The 17745-nt window shown below is 35.1% G+C and overlaps 1 protein-coding gene across 8 annotated transcripts in view; it reads right to left on the reverse strand.

The window, feature by feature from the left end:
* The window catches only part of LOC144965274 (lysosomal cholesterol signaling protein-like), a 57759-nt gene that overhangs the window by 24129 nt on the left and 15885 nt on the right, over nt 1-17745 (reverse strand). For all 8 annotated transcript variants that reach the window (XM_078900438.1, XM_078900444.1, XM_078900440.1 and 5 more), the window contains exons 2-9: nt 11122-11483; nt 5596-5761; nt 4745-5056; nt 4248-4362; nt 3594-3753; nt 3041-3196; nt 1847-1930; nt 1267-1481 (exon numbers count right to left, since the gene is read on the reverse strand). In XM_078900438.1, the coding sequence (XP_078756564.1) occupies nt 1267-1481; nt 1847-1930; nt 3041-3196; nt 3594-3753; nt 4248-4362; nt 4745-5056; nt 5596-5761; nt 11122-11483 (1570 nt within the window). The remainder of the gene's footprint in view (nt 1-1266; nt 1482-1846; nt 1931-3040; nt 3197-3593; nt 3754-4247; nt 4363-4744; nt 5057-5595; nt 5762-11121; nt 11484-17745) is intronic.

Genomic DNA, 17745 nt, shown 5'->3' on the forward strand with positions numbered 1-17745 from the left:
AACAAAGGGCTTGATAAGAGGTTGAAGTATTTAACATAATATAGGAAATGGAAAGCAAGTATATCTACTATTACACAAATGTCTGCTTCTTAGAAGGGTGGGTGAAATCTGACTGAAAGATAGGCTATTAATTTACTTCAGTAAAAAATATTTACAAAATAAAATTTGTCATTTTCAAACTCTGGGATAAAACAGGTTCTTTTTTCATAAAGATGGTGATAATAATAATAATAATAATAATAATAATAATAATAATAATAATAATAATAATAATAATAATAATAATAATAATAATAATAATAATAATAATAATAATAATAATAATAATAATGTTGACACAACGCATTTATAAGACATATATAATGGTCATTTCAGACATCAAAATTCAAAAGAAAAGAATAATCAAGAAATTTACCCTTAAGGGGGCTCGACGTTAAAAATACAAAATCCTTACTTGGGACAATTTGATCAAACTAATGGTTTTTATACATCAGGTATCATGTAAAAATAATTTTTATGGTAAAAAAACAAAAATTGAAAATCTCTTCGTTGCCATGGCAATGGTGGCCATCTTGGAAAATAAACAAGTTTTTTTTGGGACTTCACCATTTAATTCATTCTTCTTTGAAGTTTTTATGTTAAGTTTAAGCATAATTGTAAATAGCTGTCTACTTAATTTCATAAATATTTACTCTCAAAGGCTTTAAGGAAACTTTTTTGGAAATGTGAATAAATAAATTTCTTTACTTTTTTAAAACAATTTTTAAAAGAAAAAATATTTTTTACCCCAAAACTATTCAAAAAAAACAAATTCAAAGTAGCCAGCTATTTGCAATAACATATCAGCTATTTTGGTTCCAAATTTCAAAGCTCTAGCATCAATATTTTTTAAATGGTCAAGTCCCCAAAAATGTTTATGGTGATTAGATAACAGTTTTGAGAAAAACCCAATATTTATCAGATTTTTGAGCCCACAAACGTTGGGTAGGGGTTTTGACTTGCATTTTTTTTTTTACTGTTTTAAACTATTCATTCAGCAAAAATTTCGGTTCAATTGAAATAAGGAATTGAATAAATTAATTAAAGACAGTCATATCCAAAAATTGATAATTTTCACCCAAATTGACCCAATTTGCATCCATAAGCCCCCTTAACAAAACAAAAAAAACAAAAATCAAACAAACAAACAAACAAAAAAAAAAAAGAACATCAGAAACATTTAACACCTCTATATAAATTTTTAAAAAAGTAAAAATATAATCTTACCCAAATCCAATAAACCAAAACCAGACCTGGTATCTCAAGACAGAGCAGAGACTTCGTGTAAGAATGAGGCACATGATGGCCGAGATCAGAGCAGTCCAAACACGCGCACTAAATACGCCTACTAGTAGCAGAATTATGATAGGATAGTGGGAGACACAGTTAGGATCATGTCGGGCATGAGTGTGATATGCTATCATTCCTACACATGCAAGAATCTGTAAAAAAAAATAATAAATAAATAAATAAAGTACAAAATGTAAATTACAAGCCAGGTGGGCAAGTCCTAAAGTCCTCATCCTTAAAATAAAAATAAATGATCAGATATGCAATTGTCATATCACGCATTCAAAGTAAAACAATTTTGTTTGTTTCCAGGGTTGTTTTAACAGAACGTACATTAAGGTCATATCAGAAAAGAACAGTCGACGGAATATTTAAAAGTGATTTTGTATTCATCATGATGTATGACTAGATTTCGATTAATTTTGTGTGTAGAAAGAAAAACAACTATAATATTTATCAACACTCAAAAATCATTGGGTTACTTAAATATATATAATCCCACAACTGAATTAGTTACCTGTGAACCAATCAAGGCAAAAGTAAATCTATGAGGAATTATTCGCCATTTCTTTCCAAAAATAAAAACAGCAAGCACCCACAACTGAAAAGAGAGATAGAGTTAAAAAATACAAACACATGATTCAATCATTCATCAATAAAACTTTCCAAAAACTTTCATTTCTAGTACTGCTTGATTAAAAGAAAAAAATAGAAGTATAAAAAAGGTAATAAAAACTAAATTTTCATAATTAGCAGAAACTAAGGTTTTAAATTTCATATGCAGACATATAGAACATTCTAAATTGATAAAAGCCCTTAGTTTATTTATCCATCTACTGGTTCCACTTACATCAATTACACAAGTGCTACCTTCACAATTGAAGAATGACATAATGCTTGTGCATCTATAACAGATCTGATTATTAAACTTCATTCTTAATATAAATTTAACAAGGGCAAATGTTCACAGAGAAAACATGCATAATCATGCATTCAGGATCTTGAGACGTGCCTCTTTAGAAAAATAACGAATACAAAATAATGAACTTTGGCCTTACTTAGATCTTTTTAGGTATACTAGATAATCATTTCTATATGTAATTAACCATATTAACATTTAATATTAGTGTATCTGACATTCATCTTGACAGGAACCTAAAAATAGCATAAAATTCCAAAATATGCATTAAAAAAACAAATTCAGCAGATTATCCTGAAATCAGAAAATTATACCTTGATTTTTAATTGTTTTGATTTGATATTTTTTTTCTTTTTTTTTTCTTCAATTTATTTTTCTTTTCTGTTTCAGTTTAGCCATTGCACCTATATTCACACATATATCTGCCTGTGTTTGTTCCTGTCGAGCATGTTAACAAGAAAATAATAGGCACTATCTATGACTCAAAAAAAAAAAATGGTATCAAACATAATTTCTTTCTTGAGTCCCTCATGCAACTTCCTGAGGTCATGAGGTCAATACACAAAGACCACAAAAGTTTATTGGCAAGCTAGCCATTAAACTATGAGTCTAGCCTCAACACAAACATGTATCACAGAGGCAATTGAAACATTGAGTAGGCTTCAATATTGCGTGATTCTACAACTTCATTTCTTGCTATTATCATCGTAAGTGCCTGCTCCACTCACTTTTCTGTCAAATGCATTATGTAGTTGCTCATATAAATTCTAGATGTAAAACACAAGTGCTTACCGATGCAATGAGGCTAATAATGCTTATATCAAAGCAAGCCTCGCTGAGTTCATCTCGATGGTTCATGTGGTCAGTCACGACGATGGTTACCATCTTACCTGAGACAAACATCAGTGGAGCTGAGAGAAAGGTTCCCAACACTATGCCGCGGGCAATCTGGAGATATCACATATATGATCATATTATACATAGTAGTGATGATAATGATGACGACGATATTACATAGCTTTATTTATTGCTTTAATCGCAGAAGGTATGAAAGTAAATTTACATCTATTTGTTCTACATTTTCTTTCTAAATATTGTCTACCAGATAGTAAATTCATATCTTAAAGGATGTGTCTTGTCATTGAAAATTTCAAATGCTTTCCTCTCAACATCTCTCATGTAGTGTTGTTCAATACTTGTCAGTTTTATGTGTTGGTACGTATTATCTGTCTGGCTGGTGGATGTTATGAATATTTTAACTAGATGCATAGCATTAATAAGAAATTGGTCCATCATTTGGATTGACTGAGTAAATGAATAAACCAAGTAATTAAAGACAACTTACAATTTCCTCCCCAATGTTGTAGTTGTTTGCGTACAGGTAGACAGATGGGGCAGCTGGGAAAGTGCCGTAAATGAATCCATACATGCTGAGGGAGTAGGTATCATTGTGAGAGTCGACGAGGCTAGCCACCACCTCCCATGTTACCAGGGGAAGAATAATACTGAAAAAAAATTATATTATATTGATGATGAAACTTGAGAGAGATAACAGTGGTGATAGAGACATATATGATCATATTATAGACAGTAGTGATGATAATGATGACGACGGCGATGATGATGATGATGATGATGATGATGACAATGGTGATGTTTATGGTAACTATGACAACTATATGATCGCAATAGCATTTGATGATAATGAGATGATGATGATGATGATGATGATGATGATGATGATGATGATGATGATGATGATGATGATGACAATGATAATGATGATGCTGACAAGCATGATGGAGAATAATGATGTTGATGATTATGGTAAATATGACTGGCAATCCATGCTAATGAGATCATGATGATGATGATGATTCTGATGATGAGGAGGGGGAGAAGGAGGAGGAGGAGGAGGAGGAGGAGGAGGAGGAGGAGGAGGAGGAGGAGGAGGAGGAGGAGAAGGATGATGACAATTACACAGAAAAATATAACAAACGTTTTAGCTGTAATAAGTAAAATCGGAACAAGAAGACCGATCCCGAGGTTGCCCTTGATTTTCCCAACCATACTGAGACCAAGGAGAAACAAGGCTGATGCATTGTATGCTTGACCTGAAAAAAATATAGAAGAAAATAACATCATAGGTTCTGAGATTGTCATAAATTTCAAAATGATAAGAAAAAATGTTCAAGAGATTTTTCCAAGTTACTGAGTATAATATTGATGTAAACAATTTTTAAAAAAACAGCAAACACACACAAAACAAAACAAAACAAAAAACAAAAACAAAACAACCACGTCCTCAAAAAATAAATTTAAAAAAAAGAACAACTTTTCGATATTTACTTTTCTGATCCAAGTCTGCTAGGCAATTTGTTTTTAGCAGTTTTCAAAATAATACTATTTAATTTATTTTTAAAAAAATCAAAGTAAAAATAGTAAAATAGTAAAAATACACAGAAATAAACAAAAACAAAATAATAATTTCCTCACCCAATACTGTTAAAATATCGTCCAAGTAAGGTGGCACAGTCCCTTTGAAGACAAAATGACCAATGATTCCTAAGAAGGTCATGAGGACTATGGGATTGGTGATGACCCCCTTTGTCACTCTACCAAAAGCCTCAAATGCATCAGACGTCCTTGGGCTACCTCCCTGGCCTACATCTTTAATATGCTCAGTTCGAGTCTTGTGTAACTCTAACATAGCAAACCCAATGGGATTAAGCAGGACGAGGGATATAGGTGCTACCAAGTACAGATAACTCAAGTATTCTTTATGAGACTTGCCATACAATGCTTGCACTGGAGATCAAAAGAAGAAAGTAATTAAAAATCCATGTGATTTCAAAATGTCCAAAAACAACTCTTGAGTCCTATTATTCAACACTGGAAGTAAATATCAAAAAGTAAACATTGGAAATATTCACAATCCAAAGACTGACAGAAAGTCGAAAACAATTTCCATCTATGGAAAGTTGTATCCAAACCACCAGTAACATCAATGACTTCGTTTTAAAACAAATAACATAATTTTTAAAAAATTAGCCCTCTCTCTCTCTCTCTCTCTCCTCTCCTCTCTTCTCTCTCTCTCTCTTCTCTCTCTCTCCTCTCTCTCTCTCTCTCTCCTCTCTCTCTCTCCTCTCCCTCCCTCCCTCCTCTCTCTCTCTCTCTCTCTCTCTCTCTCTCTCTCTCTCTCTCTCTCTCTCTCTCTCTCTCTCTCTCTCTCTCTCTCTCTCTCTCTCTCTCTCTCTCCCTCTTATCATTCCTCTTGTAAACAACTATACAAATTTGCATACATTGTTTTTTTAACATCAATCAAGGTCAAAAAATAAAAGACTTACAAATGGGGTAGCCCACAGCAAAGTCGTTGCTCTGTGTAGAGAATATTCCAAAGAGGCCAGCATATCCCAGATTGATGGGATGTTTGACAAGAAGGGTGATGCCCATCACAAGGATGAATAGTGAACCCTTGGCTATCAACACGCTTACAAGGAACATCCAGTTCACCTGGAGGATTGAGATGTGTGAAATTTTTGGTTAAAAAAAAGGTAAATATCAATATATTGACAATCAAATGATGAAGATATTGACTGTTAGTGGTAGTGGTGGTGATTAGAAATGATGACATTGTGTGTAGTTCGCCTAACCGGCAGCCGTGTTGTTATTTCTCTCCCGAATTGTGTGATTTTTATTGATTTCTAAATCAAAAGTCTGGAATATTTTTATACAGTCGTTTTAATAAAGTTTTATTCTACATTGTGATATATATTTCTCGGAAATTCATAAGAGGATTTTTAGATAAATTAACATTTTAGTGGTGTAGATCCCATTGTTTGAAGTATTGTACTAGCCATTTATTGTTTACACTTACGTTAAGATTTTTAGTCACGATGTGCCATATCTATTTTTATCCTTATTACGACAACATTTATTGGAATGACACAGAATCGTCTTGGTATCACGGTAACAATAATAGTAGTAATATCCAGCGGCTACGACCAAGTCGTGGTGGTGTGCGGAAACGAAGAAAAATAAATATTCAAATAGGTCACAGACCACCACCCTTTCATACTAATAGAGCACTCAAAGTACATAACACACAACGGTGCCCAAGGTCTCTGATCAACATACCACTCAACGACACTCACAACAACATGCCAATAGTAAACGACACATCAACATATCAACAAAACATAATGACAACACCTGATCATTTTGATGAGATGCATAAACATAATGAGAACGTGGCTTGTGAAAATAAGACAATAACAACAAAGGGGGGAAGAAGGGTCAATATGAGGCCAAATGAAATAAAAAGAATCAATCACCAAATCAACTCAAATCATAACACGCTTAAAATAGCAAACAGGCAAACTAACAGTGACCGTAATGGTGAACCGAGAAACATGTTGAGAACTATGACCATAAACTTTCAAAGTTTAATTCCAAAACTACCGGAATTTTGGAAATTGATATCAGAAATAAAACCAGACATAATCATAGGTACGGAAACATGGCTACATTCCGAAATAAAGGACAGTGAAATATTTCCACCAGAGACATATTTCAACGTGTTCAGGAAAGACCGAGAAGATAGGTATGATGGTTGCAACAACAACGAACCTCTCAGTAATAAAGCTTGACATCCAAACAAAATCAGAATCGGTGATCGTAAATATCAAAACAGAACAAGGCCTACTCACTGTGGGCGCTATGTATAGAACACCTTCAAACTCAACTATGGAACAAATGACTGAGATAACACGCTGTATTGATAGCCTAGACCCGAAAAATGTACTCTGGTTAAGCGGAGACCTGAACCTACCTGATATCAATTGGGAACAAGAAAAAATAATCAGTTACCAATATCCTTCATTTATAAACCAAGCATTTATTAACAAATTGCAAGATTTTGGCCTGAGTCAAATAAACAAAAATCCAACAAGGGGTACAAATATCCTCGACTTATTTATCACAAATCGACCAAATTTAATTGTCAAGTGTACAACCATTCCAGGCATTAGTGACCATGACATTCTCATCACGGAAAGCACTATCAAAGCAAACAAAATCACAAAAAAATCACACCCTATTACTATTTGGAAAAAGGCAAATATCGCCGAAATGCGGACAGAAACACGTCTTTTTAGTGAAAACATAATTAATCAACATCTAGAAAGCACTGAGGATGTTTGGACTGCCATCAACGACCACCTAAACAAAATGATGACCAAACATGTACCAACGAAGAAAAGCTCAAGGAAATTTCACCAACCATGGATAAACACCACCGTCAAACGATTATCTAGACGGAAACAAAAGGCATGGAGCAGAGCGAGAAAGTCCAACAGTAAGAAAGACTGGTACAATTATGCCCGACTGAAAAAAGAAACACAAAAAGAGAGTAGAAAGGCCTATCATAATCATGTTAAGGAACTTGTTAGTGAAGACTCAAACAAAAAGCTCTGGAAATTTATAAAAAGTAGGAGGTGCGATTCGGTTGGTATAGCGCCCCTTGAGCATGATCGTGTATTATACTCTGATGCAAAGGAAAAAGCAGACATACTTAATAACCAATTCTGCTCTGTTTTTGCTTCAAAAGCTCATACCAAAATTACCACTCAACAACTACAAGGCGAAGAAAACGATTCCAACACTATGGCCGAAATCAATGTGACAGTAGAGGGCGTTTCCAAACTCCTCGCCACTCTAGATCCAAAGAAAGCATGTGGCCCAGACAAAATACCATCCCGTCTCTTAAAGATATTGAGTAACGAATTTGCACCTGCCCTCACACATTTGTTCAAACTCTCTCTTGAAACGGGAGACATACCAATTGTTTGGAAGCACGCTCTTGTCCAACCCATCTACAAGTAAGGTGATAGAAGCAGGGCTCAAAACTACCGTCCAATTTCATTAACCTGCATTTGCTGCAAACTGTTGGAGCATATAGTGAGATCCTCAATAACTGAATATCTCGAAACTAACAGTATTTTTTGTGATGAACAGCACGGATTTAGGAAGCACCACTCATGTCAAACTCAACTTCTATCATTAACACATGATCTGTCAGCTGCTATTGATAAAGGTGGTCAAATTGATCTAATACTACTGGACTTTGCCAAGGCCTTCGACAAGGTCCCTCACCATCGGTTAATCCAGAAATTGTATGACGTTGGTATCAGGAACAAAACCTTACAATGGATTGCAACTTTTCTGGACAATCGCACCCAACAAGTTCTTGTCGACGGCGAGACTTCCACTATCGGGATGGTGACATCGGGCGTACCTCAGGGCTCAGTCCTTGGGCCCGTCCTATTTTTAGTGTACATAAACGATCTTCCACGAGGTATAAGGTCAAAAGTGCGCCTCTTTGCTGACGACACAGTATTATATAATCAGATAAAAACAACAGACGACTGCAAAACACTAAATGACGATCTAGCTAAATTACAAGAATGGGAAACAATAAATCAAATGGAATTTAACGTATCAAAGTGCAATGTTCTAACCATCACAAATAAGAAAGCACCTATAACATTTGAATACCAACTTCATGGTCAAAACCTGGAACATGTAAAGACAGCAAAATACCTTGGCATTGAGTTTGCTAAAAACCTCAAATGGAATGACCACATATGTCACCTGGCTTCAAAGGCAAATCAAACAAGCGCTTACATCACCCGCAATTTAAAAAGATGCCCAATCACAACTCAAACCCTTGCTTTTAAAACTATTGTTAGACCAATTTTGGAGTATGGCAGCTCAATCTGGGACCCATATACAAAGAAAAACATCGACACCTTAGAAAACATCCAAAGAAAAACAGCAAGACGCATCACAAACACATTCGATCCTTTCTCAAGTGCGTCTGAAATATCACAACGGATTGGCCTTGAACCTCTGGAAAAGAGAAGAAAGATAGATAAACTTAAATTGTTCCACAAGATCTACTACAAAAATTCGTGCCTTAAACTTCCAAACGACATCAAAGATATCGGCACAAGAAATACGAGGGGACCCACAGCAAGAGTAACCATCCCAACATCAAAAACAGACGCCCACATGTATTCGTTTTTTCCCTTCCACTGCCCGACTATGGAATAGCCTCCCAGCTGAAGTGGCTGAAAACGGTTGCCAACATGCCTTCACGCGATTGCTGGAGTTCACAACGTGACTTTTTAATCTATGTGGTTTTAGTATTATGTGCAGAGTTTTAGCAAGTTTAAAATGTAAAACACTACAAACTGTGGAGTGATCCTCGACAATATTGGAGGTTTCCACAAGACGAAGAAGAAGAAGAAGAAGAAGATGGTAGCGTTTGTAAAAGAAAAATAGTACAAAAATAGAAAGAAAAGATCAAAATCAACAGCAGGAAATAAAAGTGATTCAATATTTGGGCAGAATTGGGTTTAAGCTTTAAATTTAACTAAGAACTTTTACAGCACTAGCGGCACTTTTAGGTAATATCCATGCCTGAGAAAAGATAGAGAGTGTGCAAAACAAAAGGACAGTTGGCTAGATTTAGAGTTCAATGCCTGCCCTGCAACAGATGGAAAACTGGCGTCGAAAATCCCATCATAAATCTACTCCTATGCACAGTCTTAGGTTGAGAAGGCCTCACACAGATATAGGAATGGGATCCCTACAAGAGGGAGACACTCGGATGATTTCTAAAACAGTAATAAATAGAATGATTTGAAAGGAAAAGAATAACATCATCATATATCGTCTTTCATAATACAAATACATATTCATATCCTACAAAGAAAAGAACTCCAGCTAAGTACGGGTAAAACTGTTCAATACAGGGCCACAAAAATCTGAAAAGTGTGTATGAAACAGTGCAAGACAAAGCAGAAAGAATAATACAAGAAAAAATCATCACAAGAAAATCAGCCTGCCTTGACCTGGGATCAAACCTCAGACCTCCTGATAACCGGTCTGACCAATAATTAAAAGGTCTAAGGCTCAATCCCCAGTAGAGGCAGGATGAATTTTTTTAGATGATTATTTTCTTATATATTTTTTTGATTTGTCTGTCTACTGCTTTTTAAAAGAATAAATAAATATACACATCTATACACTGCATTTCCAGCATAACATTATGTTAAATGCATTTCACAACGATGATTCATTGAACCCCCCCCCCCCTCCCCCAACTGCAGGGCATATGGAACTAAATTTTACTTTCATACTGTACAAGTCATCGGTTACACAATTTTAAAATGCCAGCCCCCTTCCAATATATTTGTCACTGTCTATATAGCTAGTTACTCATTCACATAAGAGTCGTAGGATAATATGTGAACAGTGCTTTATTCAAGAACCCAATGATATGGCCAGAGTTTTGCAACTATTGTCACCTATTCTAATCATGATCAATATCATTTGACTTTCTATCAAGTCGAGACAGCACATCACTCTGCCAAAGACACCACACATTTGTTTACTTTCAATGGGTAAACCCTGCGGAATGTGCATCTGGTCTGTGGCATCAGTGGCTCCATAATAATGTGTCTTATTATAAATTCAAATGATAATGAGAGTGTTATGAGACTGGGTGGGTGAAAATGATCTCAAGCTGTGAGTCTTTGGTGAGTAGTTTTACATAATATATTACCCTACTCTATTTCAGTGTAAATATGTACCTATAGGCGGTGATGGCTATTATAAGAATTCAGAATGCCAGTATACAAAAAGAATGCGTAAGAGTTGACATTCAATGTTTAAATGGAAATTCTGTTCCCTATGGCTTGCTGGGGAATAAATTAAGCATTAAAATAAGTCATCGATCATGGTGTGTTTGTATCCAAGGAAATCATTGATATCCTTACTTATCTAGCTATAGCACTAGCACATCTTACCGTACTGAAATCCAGCTCAATCATATTTTTCAACAACAGTGCTGGAAGGCTGAATTTGGAGACAAACATGCTGAGACCAGCAGCTTGTGACGAGGTGATAAGGCCTGTTCTCCCAGCTAGGTATCCAAACAAGATGAGCACAAAGCATTGAATGAGTACACGGTACAAATCGTCAAAGTCGACGTCACAGTCTGAGCATGGAGCCATGTCGGTTGAGTTTCTGTCACTGATATTGTAGAAAGAAGAAGAATTGCTGGCGACGGCACTGTTGTTGTTTGAGTAAAGCGGCAAAGCATAAGCTTGTGTTGTTTGCAGGTATGCTGGGCTTAATGCCAACGACACATTGTTTGGGTTCCTATGACCTGGGTAAAGAAATAGATAGAAAGGTTTTGTTTAAAAGAATAAAAAACTGCTTCTCCAAAGTTTTCAACAAAATAAAAATTGATTCATTATGTACAAGTATGCTTTAACAGGTCTGATCATGCTTCATTCTAGTATTTAATGAGTTAACCACCGTACTCTGGAAAAACTTGTATTCAAGAATTGGGCCAGAAAAAAATCGTTCTTCAAATATCAATCGTTTTAAATGACCATCATCTTGTCAAAAACTCTCAAACCTGAAACTTCCAGATCCCTGATTTGAGAGATTTTGCCAAGATAAGGGTAATTGAAATCTATTAATATTTGAAGGACGAGTTTTCTGACCAAATTTTTTAATACGATTTTTTCCAGAGTACGGCAGTTAACTGGTGAATCGTCTGCTATATTTTTGACAGAGGATATTTAAATATCCAGGTCATCTGTATTTCCAAAAGGTATGTCTTTGGATAAACAGAAGACACAATCTATCTGTGAAGTGGCCAATAGTTCTGGATTTAGAACAAGCACAAATTATACAAAACAGAATTAAGTTAACAACAATAAGGTAGGTCGCTCCAAATCTGAACACTTTTTCCATACCTCAAATCTAACAGCTCTAACTACAGATTGATTCAATTAAACTCTCCACTGTTTGAGAAACTCAATTATTTGACGTCTTTTGATTGATTTGGTGCAAATAAATGTGAGGTATTATTAGTTAACGTCACAAAATAACAACGATAATAGATTACCAAACCCCCATGCCCCAAATAAGTATGCTCATGTCCCCAGCCTGTACATGGCTTGCCCCAAACCCGTACAGCATTAAATTTATAGTCATTCAGCCTAATATATTTTCAAAATAAAGTTTATATGACAATAAGGTGGTAGAATTTCAACTTCAGTTTATGTAAAAAGACGAATGGTTTGGACATTTCAGGTTTCTCCTTGATCAAACGACAGCCATATTAATATAAAACAAAAGGCATGATAGTAATGGTCATTGACACATATTGAAACGGTGGTACTATTGGTTTTGAACCCTTTGTTGATTTTAGAATCACATCAGGTGGATATGCGCTGTATAAATGCTGACATTTTGAAATTAATGTGATCTTTTGGATACTTGGATCAACAGTTCGGATTTTCAAGAGGCATGTACGGTTTTTGGACAAGGCTCTGATTTGGGGGCATGAGGTAAAGTGGGCATGCCCCAAGTCCGCACGAGAGAGATTAATACACTTAAAAAGCTTTTGATATTTATTTTACTAACACTTATGTAAATGACAAATTTAACATCTCTGCTTATCATTAAAATCGAACTTGTACACGAGTATTAGAGGGAAATATTTTTACAGAATTGGTTTATTAGTAGTGCAAATTAATAGATTTGTGTGAAAAATCGTGGTAGACTACTTGGTTACACATTGGAAAAGGAACCGAATTCCTACATGATGATCGTTTAGCATCATTTCTGACAATATTTTGAACAACAGTTCATAATGACTGGTATGAATGTCGATTTTTATGTAAAGTTCAAGATCTTCTGATTAATAAAAATCCAATACTTCGTGAAAAAGAGCGTTATGTAAACACACACACACAAAAGATTTTATGTGACACACTCTGAAGCGTACGAATTTGGGGAGATCTACTTTACCTATGATATAAAAACCTCTTGTTGGATGGTTGAGGTACAAATTTTATCCGTCAATAGTAAACAGTGATTTATGGCAAATGTATGACCATACTTTACTCAACCAAATTAGTAAGAACTATTGCTAACTGGGAAGTTTTACATTAGAATGTATTAACATCATCATCATCATCATCATTATTATTATTATCATCATCATCATCATCATCATCATTTTCATTTATTATCATTCTTCTTCTTCTTCTATTATTATTATTATTATTATTATTATTATTATTATTATTATTATTATTATTATTATTATTATTTTTTTTATTATTATTCTGACATTATAATTATAATTATAATAATTATTATTATAATTATTCTATGACTCTGTGGCTATGTGGTCTTGTGGTTTGACACTCGCTTTCGGATCGGAAGGTCCTGGGTTCGAGCCTCACTCTGTCCTTGGAAAAGGCTCTTTACTCACATTCTCTCGCCATACTCAGGGGTAATATGAGTACCTAGCCGCCAGCAGCGTTGTTTTTTTTTTTTATCTCTTCTTATTGTTATTATTATTATTATTATTATTATTATTATTATTATTATTATTATTATTATTATTATTATTATTATTATTATTATTACTATTATTATTATCATTAAAGAACGAGCACGACAAGTGAGGGTTGCTCACTGCGTGAAATGAATGAACTTGACAAACACTGTATACCCGTGAGCTGCTCTCTATCTCTCTTGCACGCAAGACAATCAAATTCAAACACAGTATGTCCAAAATTCGATACATAAAATGCTGGGTTTCACGAATGTCGAATGTCCGATCAATAAGGCAGAAATTAAAGCGCTTTAAAGATAATACATGTTATTTCTTTATTATTATTATTATTATTATTATTATTGATGTCTGAATACCTACTTCAGTCATTTATTATCTTATCCTACAGCCTTGGCTATCATTAGCCTTAGCATTTGTGGTTAGGGAATGACGCAAATTATGTCAGATCGACATATTATATTATTATGATTATTTTTTCTTAATGTATTTCTACGTTGATAGCGTTTTAAATATTGAACATGTATCCGTCTGTATCTAATAGCTGTAGTAATAGTTTAATTATATATACATATACATATATAGGATTTTAAAAAAATGTAAAGCACCTAGAGCTCATATTGCACTTGCAGTGTGCAGTATTATTATTATTATTATTATTATTATTATTATTATTGTTATTATTATTGTTATTATTATTATTATTATTATTATTATTATTATTATTATTATTATTATTATTATTATTATCATTATTATTACTAAGATTATTATTATGATTTTATTGTTATTATTATTATTATTATTATTATTATATTAATTATTATTATATTATTATTATTATTATTATTATTATTATTATTATATTATTATTACTATTATTTATTATTATTATATATTTATTATTATTATTATGATTATTATGATTATTATTATTATTATTATTATTATTATTATTATATTATTATATTATTATTATTATATTATTATTATTATTATTATTATATTATATTATTATTATTATATTTTTAACTATTATTATGAACAGTGATATAATATAAAATAACTATTCGTAAACGATTTTAATAACGAGTGAACTTCTAACGCGAAAACTTGAATACGAGTCTCTATAGGTTTTCTGATCATCCTGATCACTATCGTTATTATCATCATTGTTACAGTTCTTGACCCAAAAATAAATAATTAAAATAAAATAAATAAGAATCACTAATGTCTATTAAAAAAAACAAAAAAAAAAAAACAAACAACCTATTGATATTTCTCAAGATTTTTTTTCTGATCAGTTGATGCAATAGATTTGGGACTAAATTTGGTATAAATTTGAAATCACATGATGACGATATTTTCATGGAGACACCTTGCGATGGCTTTCTCCGTAGTGTAGGGGGGGGGGGGGGGGGGGGGGGGGGAGGTCATCAGTGTCATGGTCTCAAGTGAGTAAAGAGCTACTCGACTATGCATAAAGATATATGTAGAATGAGGCCCCAGAATTTACTAGTTACTATAAATGAAAAACAATTAACGATTTGTTTACAATGAAATAAAAATAATGATGAAATTTAATTAAAAGAGATAAACAGTGATCGTGGCAGTTACAAATAGAGATATGAATATTTTACGTAACTTATGATAATATCTCAGGTTCGTAAGTTTACGTTTCCAGGCAGTTGATGGGCTTGGATGATCTATTCCTCTGATAACAGGATTGGACTCGTAAAATTCCACTTCCAGGCAATTGGTAAGAAGTTATAGTGTAGTACAGCGGGCTTGGGTTTGATCCTTGAAGATTATACAATCAAAGTTAAAAGCTCCGGCGTCTTAATGGTGTAGATATAATATCTACAAAGTCCCAAAAGATAAAAATCTTACAATATATATATAGGAATAGAGTGACTGGCCGTCCGGCATAGATTGTGGAGAGAAAGTGAGTGTCAAATGTTAGACCTATCAGCTTTTATAATAAGTGGCTACGTGACAGAATGTAGAACGAAAAGTATTCACTAATTAGAAATTAATTCGAGGGAAGGCTATAAAAGGAAAGACGATCTAATATTAGAAGGTAAAGTTTATCTAAGCCTACTGAAATATAACTGGAGTGAGATGAATTCAGTTCTTAATAAAATAAAATTTAATAAGATAATTGTGAACAACCTTTACTGTGACAATCAGTTCACGACTCGTGGCGTCTTAGAAAACGGCAGTGTTCGAGCCTTCGTTTTATGAATTTCTTTAAACCTCTATGTTTTGCGTGGTCCTTGATGGTTTCTAGTTGTTATTTAGATGACTGTTAGTCCGGTACTTAGCGCATTTTGTTTTATAGAACTTATACTTTGTGTTAAAATGTGCTTTAAAAATGAATGCGCGCAGTGCTCTGATGCGGTACGGTGTGCGGAGGGTTAATGCTCAAACTTGCAAAATCATAAGGTGCAAAAAGACATGGAAGCTTTTCTCTTCAATCTTAGAGGCAATTCCACGTGGCGCTGGAAGACACTACGAGCAAATTCAGGAAACTCAGGGATCTGTTCTTGCGCTAGTGTTGTTTAATGTCCACATTAGCGACATGCCGAACACTTCCTCCCTGAGGCTGAGATACGTAGACGACTGGGCGCTCGTTACTCAAAGTAAAATGTGGACCCGTCTCGAGAGTGTACTCAGTGAGACGTCACCAGACTCAAATCCTACTTTGACAAGTGGTACCTGAAGATGAACACTTCCAAGCCGTGGCCATTGCATTTCACTTATGCAGTGGCTGACACACCCATAACATCCTCGTCGGGGACCAGCTTCTCCCATACGAGTCGAATCCGAAATACATGGGTGTTACGCTGGACCGCAGCTTACCTATCAGGTGTATCTCGGAGTTGCCCGCAAGACATAGAAACGCAAGTCTTCTGAGGAAGCTGGTGGGATCAACCTGGGGTGCTAGTCAAGCGCTCCTGAGGACGTCCGCCCTGGCACTATTCTATTCCACCGCGGAGTACTGTGCTCCAGTGTTGGGTACAAGCAAAAACGTTGAGAAGGTGGATGCAACTTCGCAAGTCAATGCACGATGGTAACAACCCTAGAGAATGGGGCCCGAAATTGGAAGCAATCTAGCCCCCCCCCCCCCCCCCCCCCCCCCCCCGATGTCCGTCTGGATACGATTACAAACAAATGGCTTTATAAGATCAAAGGAATGGGGATACCTCTCTCAAGCGCATAATGAACGGTGCCCCTGTTTCGAGCAGAAATAAGTCCAGGCAACCCTTGTACGTAGCTTCCATAATTTCGAACAGAGCTGCATATACGAGATGGAAGTCAATCTGGACGAATTCGATCCCTCTAGGGGGATGGGGACATCGACTCCTCGAAACTGGAGAAGTTGCGAGGATTTTTCACCAGCAAGAGGAGACATTGGGTGGCAGCCAATCGACTTCGGCCGAGAATCTGCTTAACGGCACGCGCACATCGTCAGTGGGGGCTTGCCACCTGTCCAACATGTACCCGTTGTGGTCAAGAGCCTGAAACCGCAGAGCATCTAGTTTAACAGTGCGTTGTGACGAAGCTTCCGGGCAGGTTTGCGACGGTGCACGATTGCGGTGATAAGTTTGCGTCCTGGATAGATCGTCATAACCTAGTAGTGTGAGAACCATTAGAAGCTGCTGTCATTCCTCAACTAATATACCACAATTGTTCACATTCACATACTACTGGTAGAAAAAAACAACCCTCTTGATTGTTTTAGGATCGTGATTTTGGCCTATTGTCACTTAGGATCTAGAAGACTAGAAGACCAAGGATGAGAGCCCACCTCACAAATGTAACTTTGGACTATGGTTCGGGCGCTCGCAAAGCGGACGACGTAGTGATTTATACAAAATTTAAAACGGGGCTACACTGAGGGCTCGTCAGTAGAAATTACATTGCTCAAGTCACACCAAAAGATCCAATTAACGCGTCTTTTGCTTTTGTCCGATAATGCCTTCGTATGGTTAGAAATATTCCTTCTTATAACGGACCAATCCCAGCAAAATTGCCCATGCACGCACTT

This window comes from Berghia stephanieae, chromosome 2, assembly GCF_034508935.2.
Source record: "Berghia stephanieae isolate SIO BIC M18660-M18661 chromosome 2, UCSD_Bste_1.3, whole genome shotgun sequence".
Taxonomy (NCBI): Eukaryota; Metazoa; Mollusca; class Gastropoda; order Nudibranchia; family Aeolidiidae; genus Berghia; species Berghia stephanieae.